General features: G+C 41.9%; 1 protein-coding gene across 1 annotated transcript in view; it reads left to right on the plus strand.

Annotated features, from left to right (window-relative positions):
• The window catches only part of LOC124789280 (fatty acyl-CoA reductase wat-like), a 243,661-nt gene that overhangs the window by 172,369 nt on the left and 46,615 nt on the right, over positions 1 to 24,677 (plus strand). The window contains exons 3-6 of the mRNA XM_047256585.1: positions 342 to 661; positions 14,492 to 14,740; positions 21,865 to 22,010; positions 24,528 to 24,637. Of these exons, the coding sequence (XP_047112541.1) occupies positions 342 to 661; positions 14,492 to 14,740; positions 21,865 to 22,010; positions 24,528 to 24,637 (825 nt within the window). The remainder of the gene's footprint in view (positions 1 to 341; positions 662 to 14,491; positions 14,741 to 21,864; positions 22,011 to 24,527; positions 24,638 to 24,677) is intronic.

Here is a 24,677-nt window from a genome sequence, read left to right on the forward strand (position 1 = left end):
GCTCACGCTAACCACGGGACCACGGCGCTCCTGAGCTAATACTGTTCTTGATGTTGCCTATCGTACGCATGGACTACTCAGTTTGTATATTTTGCTTATTTTTTTCATAGTTCCACACACCTTCTTCCCGTTTTCTCGATTGATCTGTGTTCAGTTTTTCAAGGCCTATCCACTGTGCCAAATATAACTAAATCTGTGGGGGGTGCGATGGGGAGGCTCCCTTGTTAGGATTGATCTACTTTTCACAGCCGGATGCAGCGATGAACAAGTTGTCTAGTGTGGTGCGCATTGTCACAAGAGGCCTGCTCTCTAAATACGGCGGCGCGGCGTCGCTTTTGCAGAGGTGTCGAGACGGAGCGGGATGGTGGAGGAGTCGCCGCCGGACGCCCAGCCCGTGGCGAGCGAGCCCGACGCAGGGGCCCAGCAGCTGGGCTCGCAGCACGACGGGCTGGACGCCGACAGCGCGGACGTGGAGCCGGGCGGCGTGGTCGACTTCTACCGCGACTCGGTCGTCTTCATCACGGGCGCCACCGGCTTCATGGGCCTCGTGCTGCTCGAGAAGCTGCTGCGCGCCTGCCGCGTGCGCAAGGTCTTCCTCCTGATCCGGCCCAAGCGCGGCAAGGACGTGCAGGCGCGCCTCGCAGACATGCTCGCCGACCCGGTGAGTACGCGGCACGGTGTCCAACGAAGTGTCGATACGTGACCCGAGAAAGGCGTCGTAAGAAAAGTATAGGCTGTCGGTAAACTGAAGAGCGAGCGAGTGCCCACTCTGCCTAGCCAGCTACGTCACAAGGCTCTTCTACAGGCTGTTTCACAACATAGTACCGTCCATGCCGCGGCGCTCACTTCAAATCTGTGGCGAAGCCGTGTGCAGATACGTCTCGGCTGCGTTTATTTTTAGACAAATGCATTAACAGCATAAGGAATACAAAAAACGATAGCTTCTTCCGAAACACAACATCATAGAGTAAATAATATTAAGATAAGAATGCAAGTCAGGATTATACTACAAACATAGAACCGAATGCCTGTTCATGTGAATGTATTGTTTATTCCTCTATTGCTGTTCGTAAAACGAACCCCATATAATGCAAACAATCTGTAGAATTTGAGGCTTGTTCTTACTTTGTGTTTCTACGAAAAGGTAGAAGTTTTCTTTGAAGGACTGCATTGAAACTTAACAATTTTTGCAACACGAAGGCCAAGCGGTTAAATGCGCTACAGTCTGGAACCGCGCGGCCGCTACGGTCGCAGGTTCGAATCCTGCCTCGAGCATGGATGTGTGTGATGTCCTTAGGTTAGTTAGGTTTAAGTAGTTCTAAGTTCTAGGGGACTGATGACCTTAGAAGTTAAGTCCCATAGTACTCAGAGCCATTTGAACCAATTTTTTTGCAACACGAAGAGTGTTTAAAAAGTAAGCAGAAATTAATAATTTTGCGTGTTGTATTAGTCCGATCTGCACTACTGTTTTGTCTCTGTTTTCGTAAACATGCCTCAAAAGTATGTGTTCAATGTTATGCATATTGGGTATTTACTCTGTTGTCAGCTGTCAGAAAGGCTATATGTGTATTTGGTAGCATCAACGGGTAGGTAGGTGGTTAGTGTTTAACGTCCTGTCGACAACGAGGTCATTAGAGACGGAGTCCAAGCTCGGGTTAGGGAAGGATTGGGAAGGAAATCGGCCGTGCCCTTTCAAAGGAACCATCCCGGCATTTGCCTGAAACGATTTAGGGAAATCACGGAAATCCTAAATCAGGATGGTTGGAGACGGGATTGAACCGTCGTCCTCCCGAACGCGAGTCCAGTGTGCTAACCACTGCGCCACCTCGCTCGGTAGCATCAACGGTTGTTTGTTTTGTATACAAATAAATTAGAGAATCTGTATTAAATTTTGTTATAAGAATGGAATAAAGGGTATGAAATTTTTAGAAATGGTAAATTTTGCTTTTGGTGAGTCTGTAATGAGTAAACCAAGGGCAGACGAGTAGTATAAACATTTCAAAGCAGCTCTTAAAGGACAGCGGTTTTACAAGCATGGATGAGATTAAAAATGCACAGTTAAACAGACCTACAAAATATCCCGAACAAACAGTTCCTAAAGTGTTCCGGGGATTGGAAAAAGCACTGGCATAAGTGTATAGTATGTAATGGGGCATATTTTGAAGAGGATAAAAAAAATGGCTCTGAGCACTATGGGACTTTACATCTATGGTCATCAGTCCCCTAGAACTTAGAACTACTTAAACCTAACTAACCGAAGGACATCACACCACCCAGTCATCACGAGGCAGAGAAAATACCTGACTCCGCCGGGAATCGAACCCGGGAACCCGGGCGCGGAAGCGAGAATGCTACCGCACGACCACGAGTTGCGGACTGAAGAGGATAACATTGCTATAGATTAACAAATAAAGTTCTTACCAAAACATAAAAATTAATATGTGAACGCACCTCGTATGTCAAGCTTTTTGCTTAGAAGTCAAGAATCGGTGTAAATGTTTCGAAAGAAATTTCAACAGTATTTAGAATAGCTATTGCGCAAATACTTTAAGCAATATGTCTTAGAATCAGGTCAACAGTAACCGAGATAGAGATTTAGTGTTCCATAAGCATCAAAGGTTTTACGTGACTTTGAAACTGTCTGTAACGATGGGTTTCCTCTCAAAATTATCAGTTTTCCTTCGTGACGATTCCAGTAAACCATGCGGCTTATTTTTTCATTCATTACTTATGCGTCCTATTAGATGAGGTTGACGTTTGCGTAAATTTTATCACTTTGACTGGGACTGCTAATATTAGCCACCGGTTCTTTTTGGGTCGCCTCCTTAATACAAGCTGTAATAACATTAGAGATGATCAAACGCTCGTTACTCCACAAATACCTCCTCTTCTTCGTATTCTGCACATTTTCTTGCAATGCTAGACGATTATCCATCACTTCCGGATATCGAAGTACATCAGTATGTATACAAAGTTAACTCACTGACACTGGCAACTAAGATCCCACGAACAGAAACGACGTATATCACTGCACGCCGATCTACACTGCTAGACAGGTAACGGGCAACAGATTTTGGGTGCCCCTGTAGGCCGGTGGCAGCGTTCTTCCGGGAGAGGCCACTTCCCCCACCAAAAGCGCTGCTCGCTCTTCAGTTTACTGACAGACTATATCGGATTCATCAAAGTATCAATACTTATCTTTGATAAAAAGGATATAGAGTAGAACCTCGATTAACCGTCACCTCTGGGGCAACGAGGAAGAGGGAGATGGTGACAGTGAGAAGAGACAGCAGCAGTGGGAAGGAATGAATGAGATAGCAGCAGTAAGAGAGATCAAGAAACGGTGACAGAGTGGACAGTAGTAGGACAGAACAAATGGGACAGTGACAGTTGGAGAGTCACAAAGAGATATCGACAATGAGATGGGCTGAATGAGTGACTGAGCGTGGGTAAGTGGGAGTAGATGGGTATGAGCGACTTACAGCGATAGTTTAGTGGGTGTGAGGATGTTACAGTTAGGGTAGGTTGGGTGAGTGAGAGGTGTGTTGCACGTCAAAATGAATGTGATTATGTTTGCATGCCAAACTTTTTGGGAAAATTTTTAAAGGTGCCAAGGAAGGCAGTTTGTACCCCATTTTTCAGTCAGTCTTTTAAACAGGATTGTATTCGCCTTTTTTGTGCTCCGACAGGGGCATTTTTCCGTTGCTTCAGTATATATTTCATAAATTAGGTGGCTTTTGCCTGTTAGAATAAAATGTTAGAAAATCTTACCTCTTCAAGGGTATTTTCTTTCTTGACAAGTCTGGTATGAAAAGCGACAGGGCCGCGCGGGATTAGCCGCGCGGTCAAAGGCGCTGCAGTCATCGACTGTGCGGCTGGTCCCGGCGGAGGTTCGAGTCCTCCCTCGGACATGGGTGTGTGTGTTTGTCCTTAGGATAATTTAGGTTAAGTAGTGTGTAAGCTTAGGGACTGATGACCTTAGCAGTTAAGTCCCATAAGTTTTCACACACATTTGAACATTTTTGAAAAGCGGCAGGAAATCTATCTTATTCAAATGCTTTGCAGCGTTACATGTGGAAGTGTGCAAATTTTGCAGTCGTTTCCCACTGCGGCTCTCTTTCATTTATTTTGCTACAAGGATGGCTGCCTGAGACAATATTATTTACCTCTTCCTTACGCCTTTCTTCACCCAATGGCAGTCTGAATTGGTGTGCATCTTATTCCCTCAGACTACTGAATCCTTTTCAAGAAGAGTTAACTCTGTTGTCTCTGTAAACGCCGTTGTTGAAGGAGCGTTAAGCCTTAGATTTATTCGAAATAGTGTTCAAGCTCAGAATTGGAAAATATGGGAAAAATCTGATGTAGACTTTAACGATTGTTTCAAGCACACTTTTAATCAAATTCATCATCTTACCAGTTCACTGACTGGTTTTCGCGCTTCTTGACGTTTCCCCTTCATAATTAAATCCTCAACAGAGGGACACATACAAACATACTCTCGTAAAATATCTGATGGATGCTTCTTTGAATTCACCCCACACTGTCCTCTGCATCTTGCAGAAAGATGGGTTGACTATAAGTGTCTTTACCGATACATCCTTCTCTCATATACAGTGCATCGTATGTGTTTCCAGGCACCTTGAAATTCCCTGACTTTAACTTTCATGAAGTCTTACGAAAAGTTGGGGGTGATGCAGCTATTTAAACTAATCGTAATGAACCTTATTAATTTTACTATGTAGGAAAATCATTGAAAGTTTGGGTTGTACGCAGCCACATGATGCCACATGGGCAAGTCAGAAACCATAGCTGATGCATAAATTAACAGTAATGTATTACAAAAATAAAAAGGAAAGGTTTCCAAAGGACCTAGCGCAAATTATGCAAACATCAGTATTATACAGTAAAAGAGCTGAATTTTGCCAAAATCTTACCCCTAATTATGTGCTCAGTCAGCACAACAAGCTATGAAAGTAAATCGAATATAATCTTGTTGAACGTTAACTCCTTCAATTTTAAGGAATATTGTAGACCCAAACGCCATGGGAATAATAGACAGCTCCAGTGCAACACTTGAGTGTTCTTTCATTCTTTGGGGCCCGTAGTGCAAAATATGTCTTCTAATGACATGTTTATTATGAATAGCAGCCAGCTTCACTGCTCTTTAAATGTTTTTTTGTTTTATAAATCATTTAGGATGAGTCCATTTCGGTATATTTCCATGATCAGGTACTCTGAAAGTACGTAAGTAAGTGATGGTCTTAATGTAATGGTCGGTAACAATGATCAGAAAAGTTGTAAAAGATTCGTTTGGTGTCTTTCCCTTACTTGTAATATCGTTACAGCCATTTCCCATCCTTTGGTAGAATTATTAGTTTCCCCTTAGATATATGCTGGAGATGTATATCTAACCTTACCCCTAATTATATGTTCAATCATCACGACACTATCAAAGCACACGCAAGCTATTTTGCTCTTGACAGTTTGAATTACATTTTTACATAGTTACCACTATAAATAAGTGATGTGCGGAAATTCGGTTTTTTTGTATTTTTTTATGCGTTTGGTTCTAACTATGTTTTGCCTGGAATTTGTTTTAGTTTTATTTGAGATTTTTATTTTACATTTTTATTTTTTCATATTATCTTTGTTACTGCCTATGACTTTTCATGTTTCTTGCTGTTATGTTTTTATTCTATACTCTTTATGTTGTTATCGCTGTTGCTACAGATATGTGTTATTTAGTGTGTCTGATTTGTAACTTTTTCATTTTTCTTGCTTTATAATGTGAACAAAGTTTTCTATGTACTTTTGTGCGTTAGGTCGGTTTGTTCATTCAGTAAATTTGTTGGGTTGCTGTATGCATGTGAATATACATCTCCACTTCCTCAAGGATTTTCATAAATGTTTCCTTTTGCGTAATGTGGAGGATTCGTAGTGCTTCGTTTACGGGCTTTACGTGGTGTTTTTCTGTTTTTAGATGTTGAGAAAATGTGGAGGGGCGTTGGATCGTCGCTAACATAGGAAAGTCTCAGAAATAAGAAGAAAGCAGAATCAACATGAGCGAGTGCCACATGATCCAGAGAACCGCGCGCATATACAGGGTGATTTTGCTAAGTGGGTACAAACAGCAGGAAACGATCCTTAGGGTAAAGCCCGTCTCACATAGAGCACGGTTCGCTACGATCTTACCGGCCGGCTAATGGGTCGGCGCAGCCGTCTGCTAGCCAGCTGCCGCCATGTTTCCTGTGACAAGTCTGATGCTACTTTTCTTGTAGGGCCTAGCTGGGTTCCCTTCGTGACGCTTGCGATGGCCTATTAGGAGTCCTGTTTGGGGACAGCCTACAGGAACTCTGAGACAACGCCAGTTAACCTTCGAGACTGAATAGAACGTCACGCACCCGCCTGCCGACCTGCGATCTTTCTCAGACGATCATAAAGAGACTGATTGATAAAAAAACATGACTCTCACGCGTCTCTTAGTTCTATTCACCAGCTTTATGAGGAGCTGCCTATCATTTCGTTGATGGTCATATTTGCTGTGATATTTTAGAATTAAGTAAAATACTGCAAAATAGGGGTCGCTATGAATTTGCATTTGGTGCATGTTAGGTCATATGTTGCTGCGTATGAAACGTAACTAAAATATTGAATTTTTCTTTAAACTGTGAAGGATTGCTATCAACAATCATGAGAAAATGAATAGTGTGTAAAGCACTTCGTCCCGAGCTCGTGCGCCAACAAAAAAGCCATAATGGAATATTCTCAAAATTCCTCATATCTCGTAAATGGTCTTAGATATGGAAACAAGATTTTGGCAAATGACAATATGCAAAGAAGGGAATATTCATCTTGTGATTAATATGCGAAACTTTCATATATACCGCGATATTCAAGCGACTACAGATTTTTTTCAACCAAATGATGTAATATTTAAGCGGCATTGATAGCTGGTGAAACGAGACTTGCTATGCCTTTAGAACAGTACACGTGAAGAAATTAAAGTTTATTTTGATACAGAGAATGGGCATTTTCATAAACCGTTGACACATCTTTACATCAGTTGCTGTTTTATGATTCTGTCCCAATTTTAACTGCGTTAGGATGTTAGTGAGATCAACATTTATAAACTCAGGTGCATTTTCGCGAAATAAAGCGATTAATATGTCCACAAACAGTCTTATGAATTACTCAAAACTCGTCACTGATAACGCTTCTCTGAAGAAAAATAAAGGTGATGATGAGTCTGGCGAAAATAAATCGCTACTTTTTGTTGAAATTTCTGCGAAATTCTATACCCCAGTGCATTTTTAATAACGAATTACATGGATCAAAACTGGGCAAAGGGTTTTTTTTCTATATCTCAGTAATCTGAGAGACACGAAAACAATTAACAGCACATAGCATGTAATCTTTTCTTTTCTATCCCTGTATGAATAAGGGATTGTACTTTTTTTTGCAACAAACAACTTTTACTTTCTAAAAAGTACTGCTAACCTGTTTACACCTTGACAGGTAATTGACTGTATTTTGCATATTTAATTTTTCATATTTCTCATATCATCGAGATATAGAAATGTAATTCTTTGGTGAGCGTGAGTCCACATCATTACTAAACACACCGTGGCATAGGATTCCCTTAGAATTTCAACAGAAGTATCGATTTATTTTCGCCGGACTTCTTATTCCCTCTAATTTCCTTCAGAGAGACGTTTTCAGTGGTGAGTTTTGAGAAATACGTTAATTTCGCTTGTTGCCACGGTCAAATCTGCTTCTTTCACGTAAACACAGCCGAGTTTGTGAATATTCCCGTCATTAAAATTCTAATGCAGTTGAAATTGCGATATAATCATAAAACAGCAACTGATGGAACGACAAGTCAATAGTTTATGGGAATGCCCATTCTCAATATAAAAATAAAATGAAATTTCCTTACCTATGTTGTTGCGAATCCACAAAAATTCTCGTTTCATCAGCTATCGATGGCGCTTAAATATTAGATTATTTCATTGAAAAAATCTGTAGTCGCCTGAATATAGCGGTAAATATGGAAGTTTCGCATACTAATCACATGGCAGAATGCTTTCCTCCTTGTGTACTATCATTTTGTCAAACTCTTGTTTCAGTATCTCAAGACATTTACGAGATCTGAGGAATTTTTGAATATTTCATTCTTACTTTTTCGCTGGCGCGCGAGTTCGGAGCAACATGATTTCCATACTATCTGTTTTCTCAAGTTTGGTAATAGATATCAATATCCTTGAAAATTTAAAGAAAAATGAAATATGTTAGCTACATTTCATATGCAGCTATGTTTGAGCTGACAGGCGCAAAACGCAAACTCATAGTGACTTCTATTTTTCACTGCAAACCTTCCGAAATTCTTGCAGTAATTTACTTAATCCTAAAACATCACAATAAATACGATCCTTAACGAAATGACAGGCAGTTCGTTATGAAGTTGACGAAGGAAGCTATAAGATGTACGAGAATCAAAATTTTTTTACTGAATAATTTCTTTACACTCGTTTGACAAAGATCGCAGTTCAGATGGCTCACGCCCTGTGGTTTACGGCGTCAAGCCAGCCAGCTAGCTTCCGCGCCCAATAATTTATCGTGTGTGGAGTTTAGCGTGCGAGGTAGCTGTCACCCCCACTTGCTAGCCAGTAGTCATGCGTGCCACCTACCAAACTTGTGGAGATTCTTACTCCGTGTGTGATGGGCTTATGGAGCAAAATAATATCATTCGAAGATACGACCAGAAATGCCTTCCAAGGGAGATGCTTCCACTTGAAGGTGGAGATAAAAGATCGTTGAGAGTGCAAGTTTCAACGATTGAAAGCACATATGAGAACATCAGCCAGTTGTGAATGTTCTTTCTGTACTAGTGTCTTACAATTAGCTTCACGCTTAAGAGAGGATTAAGACGAGCTCCACGATGTAGTAACCACATTACCCTTTCTATCATCAGAAGGTACGTCCTGCAGCAAGGGAGGCATCCTTTCTCACAGGAAGTGCAGATATGCCTCACCTGCGGGGTGTTGTGGAAGGACGATTGATCCTATGACGTGGACGTTAGTAATCACCGCGTACACACTGAAGGTGAACCAGTACTGATAGTTCGCTGCCATCGTAGCTTGGGTATTCTCCATAGTTCATACGTGGGTTGTGAAGTTTGACCATATCGCTTTTCGGAAAGGCGGCCAGATTTGTGAATAGGATAGAAATCCCAGCTCCGTGGTGACGTGTGTGACGAACCAGCGACATATCCATTGCCGTGGGTGCAAGTCTGAAGATAATGACTCCACATGTTCTAACTGATACAATATTGGCAGTCGTCATGGAGAATGTTCTTCACGGTCTTCTGGCTTACCCCATCCCGGGGCCTACTTGCTTGCTGCTGTTACTGGGTTACTGTCTTATCTCCACCTTCAAGAGGTGTACGTGTATGGTCAATGAATTTTTTTGCTCCTTATCCTCTCAGAGCTCGTTAGCTCCAGATATGCGTAAAGGAGAATACTCTTAGCTGATCCGTACCGCAGTGATGTATATTCACGCGTACTACATATAATTCCAAGCCATATCATGAAGCAACGGATTACAGGTATAACAAAATGCTATCGTAAACGGACTTTCCTGTTTTTAGGAGTCATAGTCAAGCATAAATGTCTAAATGATAGACGTAATTTGTATGTACTTTTACTTCCTTTTCGACACTGTTACGAACTCGGCTCTATAGCCATTTTAAGTAATTCGTTATTATCCTGTGATAAATAGTCACATTTCATCTATAGCACATGTCAGAATTTTGCATATGATGTTCTTCACATGTGCTACGGCATGCGATTTGACTAATTACTGTAGAATAATAATGAATCACTTGAAAATAGGTATAGAGTCGAAATTACAGAAGGGTTCAGAATGAAATAAAAGAGCAGTCAAATGGCGAAAGTGCTATCATTTAGATAGTAACAAAATCAGTTGCGTCTCGTTTATGTCTAGATTGTATTGGTTACGGTAGTGAATGTAATAAGAATGTGAGCCATCTCACGGTGTTGGCGAAGGCAATTAGATTTCATTTTTCTCCGACCTTTTATGAGGTGTCAGTTTTGTATGCGGGGGATGATTCTGTTGAGTGGTTGTGCATGTAGTGTGGTGTTACATCTTGATGGTTATTCAGTGGAAGTGAGATGGTTAAAACCAGTGCCCCCACAGACCCCACTCCCCTGTAATAGCACCAAGCAGACTGTCGGGCTCAACGCTCGCAAGTGACGCGTTGAACGCCACTGACACAATGCACCCACTCGTGTCACACGATGTCCCGATAAGCTTCGTCCTTAACCCACTAAATTGGAAAAGATCACGACGATTGGGAATTGCGTGGCGTCATCATCTCTAGCCAACATTCTAACGATATCCCGATGACATAAAATTTTACATCTCCAGAACTTGAATGGGTTGTCACTGAATGAATGCTATAGTAGCAAACTATGTTCACGACCTGAAGTACAGAAGTGATTTCTCTCACCACAGGTAGCTCACCCACTTCCAGAAGGTAAGCGTAAGAAATGAGAACATATTTCCTGAAAAGTATCTGGGAATCATTGCAGAGCTATGTAAAATTTAATTACCGAACATGTAACGATATCCAGAACGTGTAATTATAGAATTTTTGAAACTAAAGATAACTACAATTTAAAAAAAAAAGACTTATGAAACCGAGAAAGACATCTCCCAGCAACGAAACTGTCAGCATTGGATCTTATTAGCTCTGTGATTAAACTGCTCTGTTGGCTGTCGATTCTATTCTTGACAATGAGATGTGTACGTGGCTGACAGACTACATTTTATTAAACCAGTGCATTCCAGCCACACTCATTGGAATTCATATTGTTGAGTAGTGCATCCAGTAGTGACCTTCACGTACTAGAGGAGTTCGATATGGTCAGGCACAACAAAGTAAAAGCCTACATAAACCGCATAAGTTTGAAATGTGGTTGTAGTATTTCGTCTCGGTACCTCTGGGCATTCACAATATTCCTCCGACACGAATGAAAATTTGAAACTTCTTACATCCGTCCAACATGAACATTAACTAGGAATTCACCATCAAACTGTTCCTTATTTGCAACGTTATTGTCATTGTGCCTGCTCCCACTTACCACTCAGACTAATGTGCTTCGAGTATCACTATAGATTCTGTCTTGAGGCATAGTGCAATCTCGGGTCTGCTGACTCGAAAATAAACGTCTTCTTCTATGCTACGCTGTGAGCGGGTCGTCTGACATACAGACCATCAGCTCTGTGCACGCGATGCACAGCATGTCAAGGAACAGCAACTTCTGGAATCTTCAGTCAGTGGTAGTGCTGGTATGGTCTGTTTTCGTCGAGCAGTTAAGCACAGATATCCGTCCTACGTAAAATAATTACTGTTTCTCGGTATTGTACTAAAATGAAGCACATCCAGAAACTCAATTACTTAAAAGTGGAAAAGGCAATATATTTATGAAAAATTTAAAAGAAGTTAGGTGTACATCAAAAACTATTTTTCGACGTAGTCGCCTTCGTTCTCAGTGCACTCCATCAGTCGAGGGATGCGCATTTCGATACCTTAGTTAAAACCTTAGTCAAAAAAGTCTCCCGGCGCCCGTTTGGCACATTGTTTTACGGCGCTATGGACCTCATCGCCGGTAAAAAGCCTTTTTCCACCCGTTAACACCTTTAGAGAAGTGAGAGGAATAAAATCTGAATGCGCCATATAAGGGAATTGAGCTGCGTGGTTCCTACCGAATGAATCCAAGAGCTCGTCTGTGGCGTTGGCTTTGTGTGGGAGTACATTGTCATACAGTACGCACACTTCCTTCGTTGACGTTTTCCTTCTTTTGTTCTGTAGTTTTTTTTTATGGGTTCATAGTACTGTGCAGCATGGCGTTTGATACAGTTCCCCACAGTCGTTTAATGAACAAAGTAAGAGCATATGGACTAACAGACCAATTGTGTAATTGGATTGAAGAGTTCCTAGATAACAGAACGCAGCATGTCATTCTCAATGGAGAGAAGTCTTCCGAAGTAAGAGTGATATCAGGTGTGCCGCAGGGGAGTGTCAGAGGACCGTTGTTATTCACAATATACATGAATGACCTTGTGGATAACATCTGAAGTTCACTGAGGCTTTTTGTGGATGATGCTATGGTATATCGAGAGGTTGTAACAGTGGAAAATTGAACTGAAATGCTGGAGGATCTGCAACGAATTGACGTATGGTGGAGGGAATGGCAATTGAATCTCAATGTAGACAAGTGTAATGTGCAGCGAATACATAGAAAGAAAGATCCTTTATCATTTAGCAACATATAGCAGGTCAGCAACTGGAAGCAGTTAATTCCATAAATTATCTGGGAGTAGGCATTACGAGTGATTTAAAATGGAATGACCATATAGAATTAAACATCGGTAAAGCAGATGCCAGACTGAGATTCATTGGAAGAATCCTAATGAAATGCAATCCGAAAACAAGGGAAGTAGGTTACGGTACACATGTTCGCCCACTGCTTGAATACTGGTCACCTGTGTGGGATCCGTACCAGTTAGGGTTGATGCAAGAGATAGAGAAGATCCAACGGAGAGCAGCGCGATTCATTACAGGATCATTTACTAATCGTGAAAGCGTTACGGAGATGATAGATAAACTCCAGTGGTAGACTCTACAGGAGAGACGCTCAGTTATTCGGTACGGGCTTTTGTTAAAGTTTCGAGAACAGACCTTCACCGAGGAGTCAAGCAGTATATTGCTCCCTCCTACGTATATCTCGCGAAGAGACCATGATAAAAGCAGAGAGATAAGAGCCCACACAAAGGCATACCGACCATTTTTCTTTCTGTGGTGTCACCGCCAGACACCACACTTGCTGGGTGGTAGCCTTTAAATCGGCCGCAGTCCGTTAGTATACGTCGGACCCGCGTGTCGCCACTGTCAGTGATTACAGACCGAGCGCCGCCACACGGCAGGTCTAGAGAGACTTCCTAGCACTCGCCCCAGTTGTACAACCGACTTTGCTAGCGATGGTTCACTGACAAAATACGCTCTCATTTGCCGAGACGATAGTTAGCATAGCCTTCAGCTACGTCATTTGCTACGACCTAGCAAGGCGCCATTACCAGTTACTATAGATGCTGTGAAACATGTACCGTCAAGAGCGACGTTCACCATTTATGGATTAAAGTTAAGTATTCCACCAGCTACGTCAGTTTTTTCTACAGTCTAATTTCCTTGTCCTGTTCCAGACCTCACGCCAGCCTGCGTGAGCTAAAACGCGTGCCTTTCGGCTTCCTCTCATACCGGTGTTGGCTCTCCTGCCAACCCACAACACTTTCCACGAACAATACGAGACTGGAATAGAAGGGAGAACCGATATAGTCAAAGTACCCTCAGCCACACACCGTCAGGTGGCTTGCGGAGTATGGATGTAAATATAGATGTAGATTAACTGTTTCCCTCTGGGAGAAAAATTCGATGAGGAGACTCCCTCTACGGTTCGGCAAGACAGAGGCCATTGTTTTTCGGGCCTAAATGATGGTTTTTAATTTTTCAGGTAAGGGTAAATAGGGATGCCGTCACTGCATTGATTATCTTTTCGTTTCATGGGTGTAGCGTGCCACCCATGCTTCGTCGTCAGACATCGTACAGTCAGGGAATTGTTCACCTTCCAGATGGAAGCAATCGAGAAATTTGCTTGAAGATGCGATTCTATTGGGTTTGTGTTTATTTGTGCGCTGTTTTCGTATCCACCTCTTAAACAATTTTCTAAAAATAATGATCTCATGCACAGCAGGTGTGGAGATTTGTGGAAACATTGCGTTCATCTCATCCAAAAGCAATCGACCTTGTTCACCACATCATCATTGACGATTGGGAGACACTCACTCGCTTGTTCATCATGAACATTCGTTTTAGCACATTAACCAGTTGTACACATTAATACGATTCATCCCATCATCCCCCATAGACAGTTTTGATTTCGTTAAAAAAATCTGGACTGGCACGTTTCCCTTTGAAATAAACTGGATTACGCTCTTGATCTTGAGGCCTACGGAAAAGGACTAGAGTCACTCATTTTAACACACTACTACAAGAGTTTTTAGCGGAGTGAGAGATGCGAGCGCGCGTTCTACTGCCAACATCTTCTCCTACTGCCAACACGTTATCCTTGAACGCAATAGTGCCAAATTTGTCTCTTAAAAATTTCTTTTGTCCATCAGAAACTCAGTACTTTTACTTTCTGGACAACTCATAAAATGAGTCTTGTGTTTGGAATACCGAGTGCTGCTTCGACTCCATTCTGTGTCTGATATTCCTTAAGGTGCCTGAACTGCTTGCTCACAAGTTCTTTGTTACGTTAATCTTTTCTCGCTGATGCTCAGTCTTGTAGCATAAGGCAGGTGTAGCGGGCGAGTGGACGGTAAGGTAATGGTGCGGGGCGCGTTGGGTCAGCTGTTCGACCAGGTGCGCAGCCGCGTGGCGAAGCTGGAGGAGCGGCTGGCGCCGGTGGAGGGCGACTGCGCGCTGCCCGGGCTGGGGCTGCGGGAGCAGGACCGCGCCGCGCTGCTGGCGCAGGTGCACGTCGTCTTCCACGTGGCCGCCTCGGTGCGCTTCGACGAGCCGCTGCGCTACGCCGCCGCCATCAACGTGCGCGGCACGCAGGACGTCATCAAGCTCGCCAAGGAGATGCCCAACTTCAAGGTGCGTACTCTCTCGACTCCCGCCTCCTGAACTAGGGACGCATTTATACATGCACTGAGACGACAAAAGTCATGGCACAGCATTACGCACATGTACCGGTAGCGGTAGTATCGAGCGCACAAGGCATAAAAAGACAGTGCATTGGCGGTGCTGTCATTTTTACTCAGGTGATTCACGAGAAAAGATTTCCGACGTGGTTACTGCCGCACGATGGGAATTAACAGACTTTGAACGCGGCACGGTAGTTGGAGCTAAACACGTGGGGCAGTCCATTTCTGGAATCGTTGGGGAATTCAATATCCTAGATCCACAGTGTCAAGAGTGTGCCGAGAATACCAGATTTTAGGCATTATCTGTCACCATGATCAACGCAGTGGCCGACGGCCTTCACTTAACGACCGATAGCAGTGGCGTTTGCGTAAAGGCGTCAGTGCTAACAGACAAGCAACACTGGGTGAAATAGCGGCAGAAATCAATGTGGAGTGTAGGACGAACGGATCCGTTAGGACAGTACGGCAAAATTTGGCATTAATGGGCTATGGTAGCAGACGTCCGACGCGAGTGCCTGTGCTAACAGCATGTCATCGCCTGCAGTGCCTCTCCTGGTCTCGTCATCATATCGGTTGGACTCTAGACGACTAGGAAACTGTGGCCTGCTCAGAGGAATCTCGATTTCAGTTGGTAAGAGCTGATGGACGTGGACCCAAGTTGTGGACAAGGCACTGTGCAAGCTGGTGGTAGTTCCATAAAGGTGTGTGCTGTGTTTACATCGAATGAACTGGGTCCTCTGGTCCAACTGAATCAGTCATTGACTGGAAATGCTTATGTTCAGCTTCTTGGAGACCATTTGCTGTCATCCATGGACTTCATATTCCCGAACAATGATTGCATTTTTATGGATGACAATGCGCCATGTCACTGGGCGACAATAATTTGCGGTAGGTAAGAAGAACATTTTTTACAGTTCGAGAGAATGATTTGGCAACCCAGATCGCCCCACACGAATCCCATAGAATATTTATAGGACATATTCGAGAGGTCTGTTCGTGCACAGAATATTGCACCGGCAACACTTTCGCAATTATGGACGGCTACAGAGGCAGAAGACTCAATATTTCTGCAGGAGACTTCCAACGACTTGTTGAGTCCATGCCACATCGAATTGCCCCAGGTAAAAGGAGGTCCAACAACATATTAGGAGGTATCCCATGACTTTGTCACCTCAGTGTAGAATGGAATGGAATTCTCTCCAAATTCTTGAACGCCATGCACTCCTTCTTGCTATCTGCACCGGTTTATCTCCCTTATACAAACCCTGTACAGGGTAATCGCTTTCCTTTCCCTCCTCAAGCAAACTGCACACTTCCATATATCCTGAACACTATGTTTCACAATGCCTATAACAGCTTCTAGGGGTTGTAGGGAGGAATTAGTAGATAATGCGCTGATAAGGAACCCATGCCCTGCAGTGTACCGTTTGCATGTAAAATAACTTTGAAGACAGGATAACTTTCAAATCTTGCGCCTGAAACCGGCATTCAGCTTCCTTCTCTGGAACTTGGAAGTGCACTCACAGATAGTGAGATTTTCACTACAGACTCAGTTGCTGCGAGATCGACTACGTGGGCCAAACTGAAATTTTTGTACTTACCTTTCGTTACGGTAGTGTCTTCCAAGTTGAAAATACGTGTTGTGTGTTCACAGGTCCTACAATTTGTGTAGCATGCGTTTAATGTCCTCCCTTGCCTCTCAAATAAAAATACTGTCCATGAAGTTTTTTATGTATTTCCATCTATTCACTGGTAGGCTAATATCTACCTAGTGTAATATATTGCACAATTTTCAGCAGGGCTACGCAATAAATGTAAATACAGTGTAAGAGACACATACTTCCTTTCACTCAGACATCCACATTACAAGTCACTTTGGCCTCAGAAATGTCGAGGGGCTTTTTCAACTTCCCAGTATCAATACATCTACTACAATGTGACTTCCTTACCCAAGTGTTTATTAGAAAACAGTATTCGTATAAAAAATAGAACACATGCTACTGATTGTTTTGGAAATATTATATATCGTTGTACCACCGATCAATTATGGAAATATGCTTTGAGGTTTAGTCGTTAATAGTACTGGTAATTTGACCACACAGTGTATTTGGTACTTTCTTTGACAAAGGTGTATTTCAAATTTAATCTTCTTGACGACGTGACTTTTTCATTGGTGCCCAAATAATTTAAAAGCGTAAAAATATAAATAGAATTTTGGTGTTAACCTTGATACAGATAAATTGTGCTTGAAATTGTCCAATACGACGCAGTTTAAACCATACTTATTTCAGTACATCCTCAGTCCAACAAGTTTGACAAAATATGGAATGTTTTCGGATTCTCTATCACCTAAGCCTTCTACTGAGGTGTAAATTATGGGAAACGTAATTACTTTTTGTAATACAAAATTTGGAAATACAGAAGCGTCCGATCTTACCCGTCGGCTTTGACCCATGACGTCACAAATACCGTGGAAACGACCATAAACAACAATTCCAATATGGCGGATATAAAAACATCGAATACGTATTGTAAATCAATATTTTCGAATCATAGGCGGCCGCTGCCGCGGCCGCATTCCAAAAAAAAAAACTCCCAACCTAACCTCAAGTGGGCTACGCTACAGATCAATATGTTCATCAAATTGCTTCATATTACGTATATGTTCATTAGTGTCAAATCAATATTTTCGAATCATAGGCGGCCGCTGCCGCGGCCGCATTCCAAAAAAAAAACTCCCAACCTAACCTCAAGTGGGCTACGCTACAGATCAATATGTTCATCAAATTGCTTCATATTACGTATACATGTTCTTTAAACAAGAGTACATCAAACCATGTATTAGGTTTTCCGCGCCGTAATGACGTCACACACCACAACACGCTTACGTCACGGGTCAAAGCCGACGAGTAAGATCGGACCTTTCTGTTGACCCCAAAATTTAGTACATTACGTATTTCGTAAATTTCAATGATACTTCCATTATGTGGTAGTTTTCACGGTTATTTACGAGTTGTGGCCAGTAACAGACTACATTGAGAATCACTGTGCTTTAAACTGTCTCGCTATTTATAAGTATTTTTTTATTTAGTATTTTTAGCCATTGCACAAACATAGCTAATGAGAAGCAAATAACTCAACTGTTATGTTATTACGTACGTGTCAGTATCTCGAACATCATGGAGAAGGTTGTTATTCCAGTTATGTTATTTGTTAATAGTATACCGTAAAAATATCAGCTGGATTTGCTGATACTGAGCAGCTTATGACTTGATGCTCGACAACAGATCTGATTATAAAATTAATTGACCGATACTACGCATAAACTGTTAGACGCTTCGCGGTACGCACAAATCGGAGGTAATGAGTCTGACCTGTGTGCTATACAGGAGCCTATGGCATGGACAGTGTTTCGAGTACACGTCGTCGGGACCTCTTCTGTGTGACCAGCGACATCACCTTCAGAATCGACAGACCAGTGCGTTCGTAAAGTACTACAGTGAAACTTCCTCACTGCGAACGAAAGTTTTTCACAGCCGTTGCTGTAGCGGACGAAAATGGTATGTGACGTCATAATTACAACAAAGACTGACGACAGCGCTCTCCTCTCATTTTGTGAACATACCATGAAGTGGGAGATTGAAAAAGTGATTCTGTCTTCAAACTTATGTCCAGACGTTTGTTCCTCACTACAATTTTACCTGCTTAGTCCCTCTACAATCAATAGTATCCTCTAGAAACCCCCTGTATTACTCACAAACTTAACTACAGCAAGCGCACAATTTGTCCTCTAATTTCCAATCTTCATATACTTCTGCGCCTACATAACACATCCCACCAACGCTACAATTATACACTCTCCCTGCTCGGTTCTAACAGACTTCCTTCCCCGACAATGAAATCCGCCCTAACACTTACATCCCCCAGCCGCCCCTACTGGATCTAATCAACTCCATATCCTCTCCCTCACCAGGGCTCCCTCTTGGCCTCCCCATACTCTCCTACTCTTCCATTCACATTTCGATTGTCTAACATCCTACTCAGTTACACCTGTCCCATACCCTCGTTTTTCAACCACCTAACTTCCCCATTCTCAAATATCAGCTATTCTGCTGCAATGATACCTCCCCTCTGCCAAATTATCCGTTCCGGTTCATCAATTTTATTAGTATTTTCTTAAAACAAATCTTTTTAATATAATCAGTGTATTAACATAATATTAACGATTTTATAAACCGCGTAAATGCTTAATCTTTTTCAAAAGTTTAAAGCTGCGTTTATTAGTAATAATAGTTATGGTTGAAGGGTGGCACGTACCGCTGACAACCACAAAGTAAAAAGAATAAAGGGAAAAAATCAGTGGAACTTCTTTTGAATACATCACTGTGTTATTTTTGTACTTCATTGCTACAATTTGTTTTGAACCAAGATCTAATTTCCTATGGTGAACCATACATCGTGCATCATATATGAAAACTATCAACTTAATACCTCACAGTCAATAACAAAATCTAAATGGATTGTATACGGATGGTCCGAATAAGTCTGTAAAGCTTGTAGGGGTGTTGCAGGAGAGTCTGTGCTGAGCAGTAACTGCTAAGAAAAAAATTCGATACGTTTCTCCTTTTCCGAGTTATTTAGCATTAAAAACAGCGTATCACGTCGCCGCGGGCGTAAATTTAAGCACTTGCACGAGCTACAACGTAGTAATGACAGGTATCTGTGAACCCGCGAGTTACCACTTGTTCAAATGCTCAGTACCAATTAAAAAACACCTTTTCCGGAAGTGATAAATTTAAGTTAGAAACCAAGCGAGGGACTCCTTTGGTGACGTTGTCTTTGGCTGGCTGATTGAATTTGCGCCCGCAGCATTGTGGTTGTCCAACTTAAATGCTAATTAAATCGGTAACAAGTTCAGTGTACTGATGTTTTTCTTTACAGTTATTTGTCGGAACAACCACCCCTGCAACACCCTCACAAGTTTTTCATGCTGTTTCTGACCGCCTGTAATACAGTTCCTTAAATTGCTGCACTAAATATATCTAAAAAAACAAAAAAACGATTTCTAATAAATTAATTCATTAGTTATAGATAAAATAATAATTTCTACCAAGAGTTATCAGAATTTGTTAACTGTTATTCTATTTTAAAATCTGAAAACAGGAGCGAACGACACTAATTCTTATACTGAACATCTTCTCTGAAAGTTATTCAGGACAGTTAGCCTCGTAAAGGGAACGTCTTAGTATCCCAGTAGCTTATAGACTTTAAATTTTCAATTCATGTAATGTAGAAGAAAGAGTCAGGCTATTATGGCAACGAAAGTTAATAAAAGGGAGGAAAATAGCTTTGCTTATTAATTATGGCAGAAAACAATTTGCAGGTTATATGAGCAATCAGCAATTAATGTCAGGCATTCATCTCTGGGGTCAAATAACGGAGTATCATTGCATAAAATTCATACATTCTGTACAGTACGCTTTAGACCTGTAAGCATCGAGGAAGGTTTCGAAGGATGCAAGAGAACAAAGGTACCCTCATCACAAAATCAACCAAAATCAAAGACTTACTGAGAGGCCAAAATAAGTGTACGAAGACTGATTCGGTCTTTCGCGAACTCAGTACACGTAGCTAAATCTTCTATATAGTCTCTCACTGGCCGCATTGGCGCCGAAAAGGATGACATAGAAGCCCGAACCGTGTAATTTGATTTTCCGAAATTATTTCACTGCTAGAAAATAGTAATCAGTACAAATGCCGAAATGACATTTATTAAGGTGTGCTAGAAAGTAATGCTGCCGAATTTTTTATGTGAAAACTATTAAGGCTTTTTAAATACATATTTTCAGCCCTCTGCGACTAGAGGGCTCCGAATTGTAACGTGTAGCATGGCAGTGTGTAACGCACTCGTAATTACGTCGGTGCATCAGAAACAGTGGGCTAAGAGTTTGTCCACGCATGGAGCATCCTCTCCTTTAGTACGACAATGCCAAACCACACACGAGTGCTGTGACATCTGCAACAATCTGACACTTTGGATTCACTGCATCGATGATCCTCCATGCAGTCCCGACTTTTCCACATACGATTTTCATCTGTTTTTAAAACTTAAAGAACACTTTCGATGACTTCACTCTCATAGCTATGAAGTGGTGCAAGCAGAGGTGAGACTCTGGCTCCGTCAGTCGAACATTTCACAGTGACGGTGTGACATTTGAGAAATAAATATGTAGACGTGAAGAATAATGATGTAGGCTGTTAATACCGTTTGTTTTATTTAAAAAGCTTAAAGCCTTTCTACACTTTTCAACACCCTATAATTGGTTAATAAATCACTACAAGCGGTGATATCTCTTAAATATCTCTGTGTGAATGTTATGGGTGATTAGGGAAGAAACCACCTGAATATTTTAGTGGTATGCCACACACCAGACTGCTATGCGTTTGAAAAGATTTTGGTCAGATGTTGTTCCTTTATGTAAGAAATAGCTTACAAGACAGTAGTGCATCAAACTGTGAAGTACGGGTCGTTTGATGGGTTTCGCGTCTGTCTGAATACTAGAGAGAGGCAGTGATTAAGTTGAAAAAAGAAATTGTGTGATTTGTGATGCAAGTATTTGCCCGGTATGGTAATTTCACAGAAAGGCACAATGAAATTCACTGAGCCACCGTACCAGAAATACGTCGTGCAGCTCATGAATGGCTACTCTGCAGTTCATAGAAGACGTTCAGAACGTACCCTATACTAAGCGCAATGAGAACTGGATACTGAAGTATACGCGCTATGGCGGCTTTTGCACATCAGTAAACGATCTCTTCAAGCGTGTCAAACAGTCAAACTAAAAGGTTGAGCTTAAGTCTAGTGATCTAGTCATGGACGGATAGGAGAGTACACCAGAAAATAGCATGAGGAGTTAACGTGTGTGTGTGTGTGTGTGTGTGTGTGTGTGTGTGTGTGTGTGTGTGTGTAGTGCTAGCATACACCATTCTTCTGCGGTTTGCATTGCAGATTATAGGTGCGTACACGTAGTACGGACAAGAGTGTGAGCAGCGGTGTGTTGTTCTTTGCGGCAGGCGCTGGTGCACGTGTCGACTGCGTTCGCGCACTGCCACCGGAAGCAGATCGGCGAGGCCTTCTACAAGCCCGGCCTACAGGCGCACCAGCTCTCCTCCATCCTGGACTCGCTGCCTGATGACAAGGTCGACGCCATCATGCGTGTGTAAGTAGCAAACATGTACCAGCTGTCCTCACTGAGCTGACACCTTTATCGATACTTCAGTAGTAATCGTTTACTTCCAACACACTTTGTTGCTTGACAGTGCCGTTTCTTATTTGGTTTTCATGGAAGCTTAGTTGCCTTTGCATGCACACTGGACAAAAAATTAGTTACCCTTACGAGTCACCTTGCTAAAGCCGTGTAACACCACCTCTAGCCTCTGGCCTCAAACCGGCCTCGGCAACCCAATGACAGTGACGAAATGCTCATTGGTTCTTTGGTTCTTTCGATCTCTCTTAGCTGCTTTTTCTGTCGTGTTTGATGTGACTCTACTGAATTGACCAGTTATATTCAAAAAATTCCTAGAATGTTTTGTAAGCCGTTGCTCTCATGGAAGAGCTACATTTCCTTGCGATTATCCCAATGGACCTCAGTGGAAATAGAGAAATCGAGTATAGAATTTGACAAGTGAAAATTGTGTTTCGTTTGTATGTATCTCCAGCTCCGAATACTGTTATCACATTAGTTTTTTGTAGGTCTAATAATTATTAGAATCACTGTACATTAGTATCGCTTACAACTGATGCGCAAGGATTGATGACACGATTTTAGATGTTGGTTATTACAGCACAGAAATGATTTATTTCTGATTATAAGTTCATCTTCAAAATTCTGCCGTCTGTGTCACAAAAATAAAACCTTCGAAACGTACAAGAGGAATTTAGAAACGCGCTGTGTGCTTTTTAATCAATTCTCACATTAATATTAGACGCACAATCGTCACGCAATAATAATTCAAGTCCATTCCCTGATTATTCCTTCACTATTTAGGGTGATATTCTATATTTTTCACTGTACAGAGCTATTACAAACGTAGTTTTGACGACATCCTAATTTAACCAGGTAATATGTCTTTGAGTAGGAGGAGTTAATATTATCATGGAAAAAGAAAATTACAACAATGCTGGAACACGTTAAAGATGATAATTTCTAACAGGTGTGAATTATACAGCGGTAGTTAAATATGTGATACCTTGCTCATAATGGTACAAAGATCATTAAAAGTGTTTTACGAGGGCGTGCTGAAAAGTAATGTCTTCTAATGTTTATTCTGTTCTCGATACCGATTGAGGTATTACATGCCATGCATATTGCTCGGTCGACTTTCCCGTTTCACTGACGCAAGTTGCAACACTCAGCCGATAGAAGGCTCCGAATTGTAGCTTTTAACATGGCGGTGTGTAACGTAATTATGTCGGTGCGTGAGTGGCTGCATCTGATTTTCATCTATTTCTAAAACTCAAATAAACCATAGAGGACTTCACTTTGATGGTGATGAAGCGGTGCAGGCAGAGATGAGGTTGTGCGGCAATGTCAACAAAGTCAAACATTCTGCAGTATCGGTATCCACCAACAGGTCTCTCGTTGGAGTGATGCTTGGTTTGTGGAGAGCACATCAACGCGGTTGTCAGCGCCCGTACAGTTCCCCTACCTTTTCATAGTCCAGTCTCACCATATTCAAGAATAATGATGAAACGATTAGGACAACTCGGCCGGGACTCGAACGCGGGACTCCATGATCCATAGGCAACAACGCTATCCAGAAGACCATGAGATGCGGTCGTCTATCGTTGGGAAAAATTTGTTCGTTGTCGGGGTGACTGTGTTGAGAAATAAATATGTATACAAGAAGAATAAAGATGTAGAATATTAACAAAGTTTATTTAATCAAAACGTTTCAATGTCACTACTTTTCAGTACACCCTCACACATGCTAGCGGAAGTTGTTGCGTCAGTATAGTGAAATTAATGTTGGACATGCCTTTACAGTGAGTGGTAAATATTGACATGAAAAGTATACTAGTTATCGATAACTACGCTGTATTCGGTCCTTGTGTACGTGTCTTCACAGTTCCAGTATATATTTTACGTACATGTGTTTTCTGCATTTGGGCCTTAGTACTGGAGATCCTGTCTGAATTGTTGTTCAAGACACCCAAACGTTGAGAACACCTTACATTTTTTGTACATAATTATTATACTTACCCATATGTTACCCTGGAATGTATATCACCAGATACTTCTCTCCTGTCTCCAAATGTGTTGACTAAGAACTTAATGTTACAAGCAGGTAACGGCTTTTCTACCAAGAACCATTTTTCAGCAACACCCTGCAATAAAATGTAATCATTTTCTTTCTTCCAGTTCAGCTTTACATTAACGATTTTGGAAAATCATCTACGAACAGCACAAATTCTGGTTGGAAAGTCAGAACAACGATCGATAATCCTATACGGATTCGATCTGGGTTTGCATCACCTAACTGTCTTGCATACTATTTGTGTCAACATTGAAAAATTTTCTCAGTGGGGAGGTACAATATTAATTGTAGTTTTCAATGTAGGCTGATGGAACATGGAGAGTCTGTAGTACTTTAAGGAAGAGTATATAGTAGCTAAATAAGAACAATGTCACGTATCGTAAGTGCTGTAGCCGACTGGCGATATGCGGCTGTTGCAGAATCCTGGACAAGTGGCCGAATACTTACACGTACACAAAGGCCATCGCTGAGGAAACGGTCCGCGAGGAGGCCAAAGGAATGCCCGTCGCCGTCGTGAGGCCATCCATGGGTAAGTGCTAAGTGTACAGATGCCTCCATCTAGCCTACTC

The sequence above is a fragment of the Schistocerca piceifrons genome, chromosome 3 (genome assembly GCF_021461385.2).
Source record: "Schistocerca piceifrons isolate TAMUIC-IGC-003096 chromosome 3, iqSchPice1.1, whole genome shotgun sequence".
Classification (NCBI taxonomy): Eukaryota; Metazoa; Arthropoda; class Insecta; order Orthoptera; family Acrididae; genus Schistocerca; species Schistocerca piceifrons.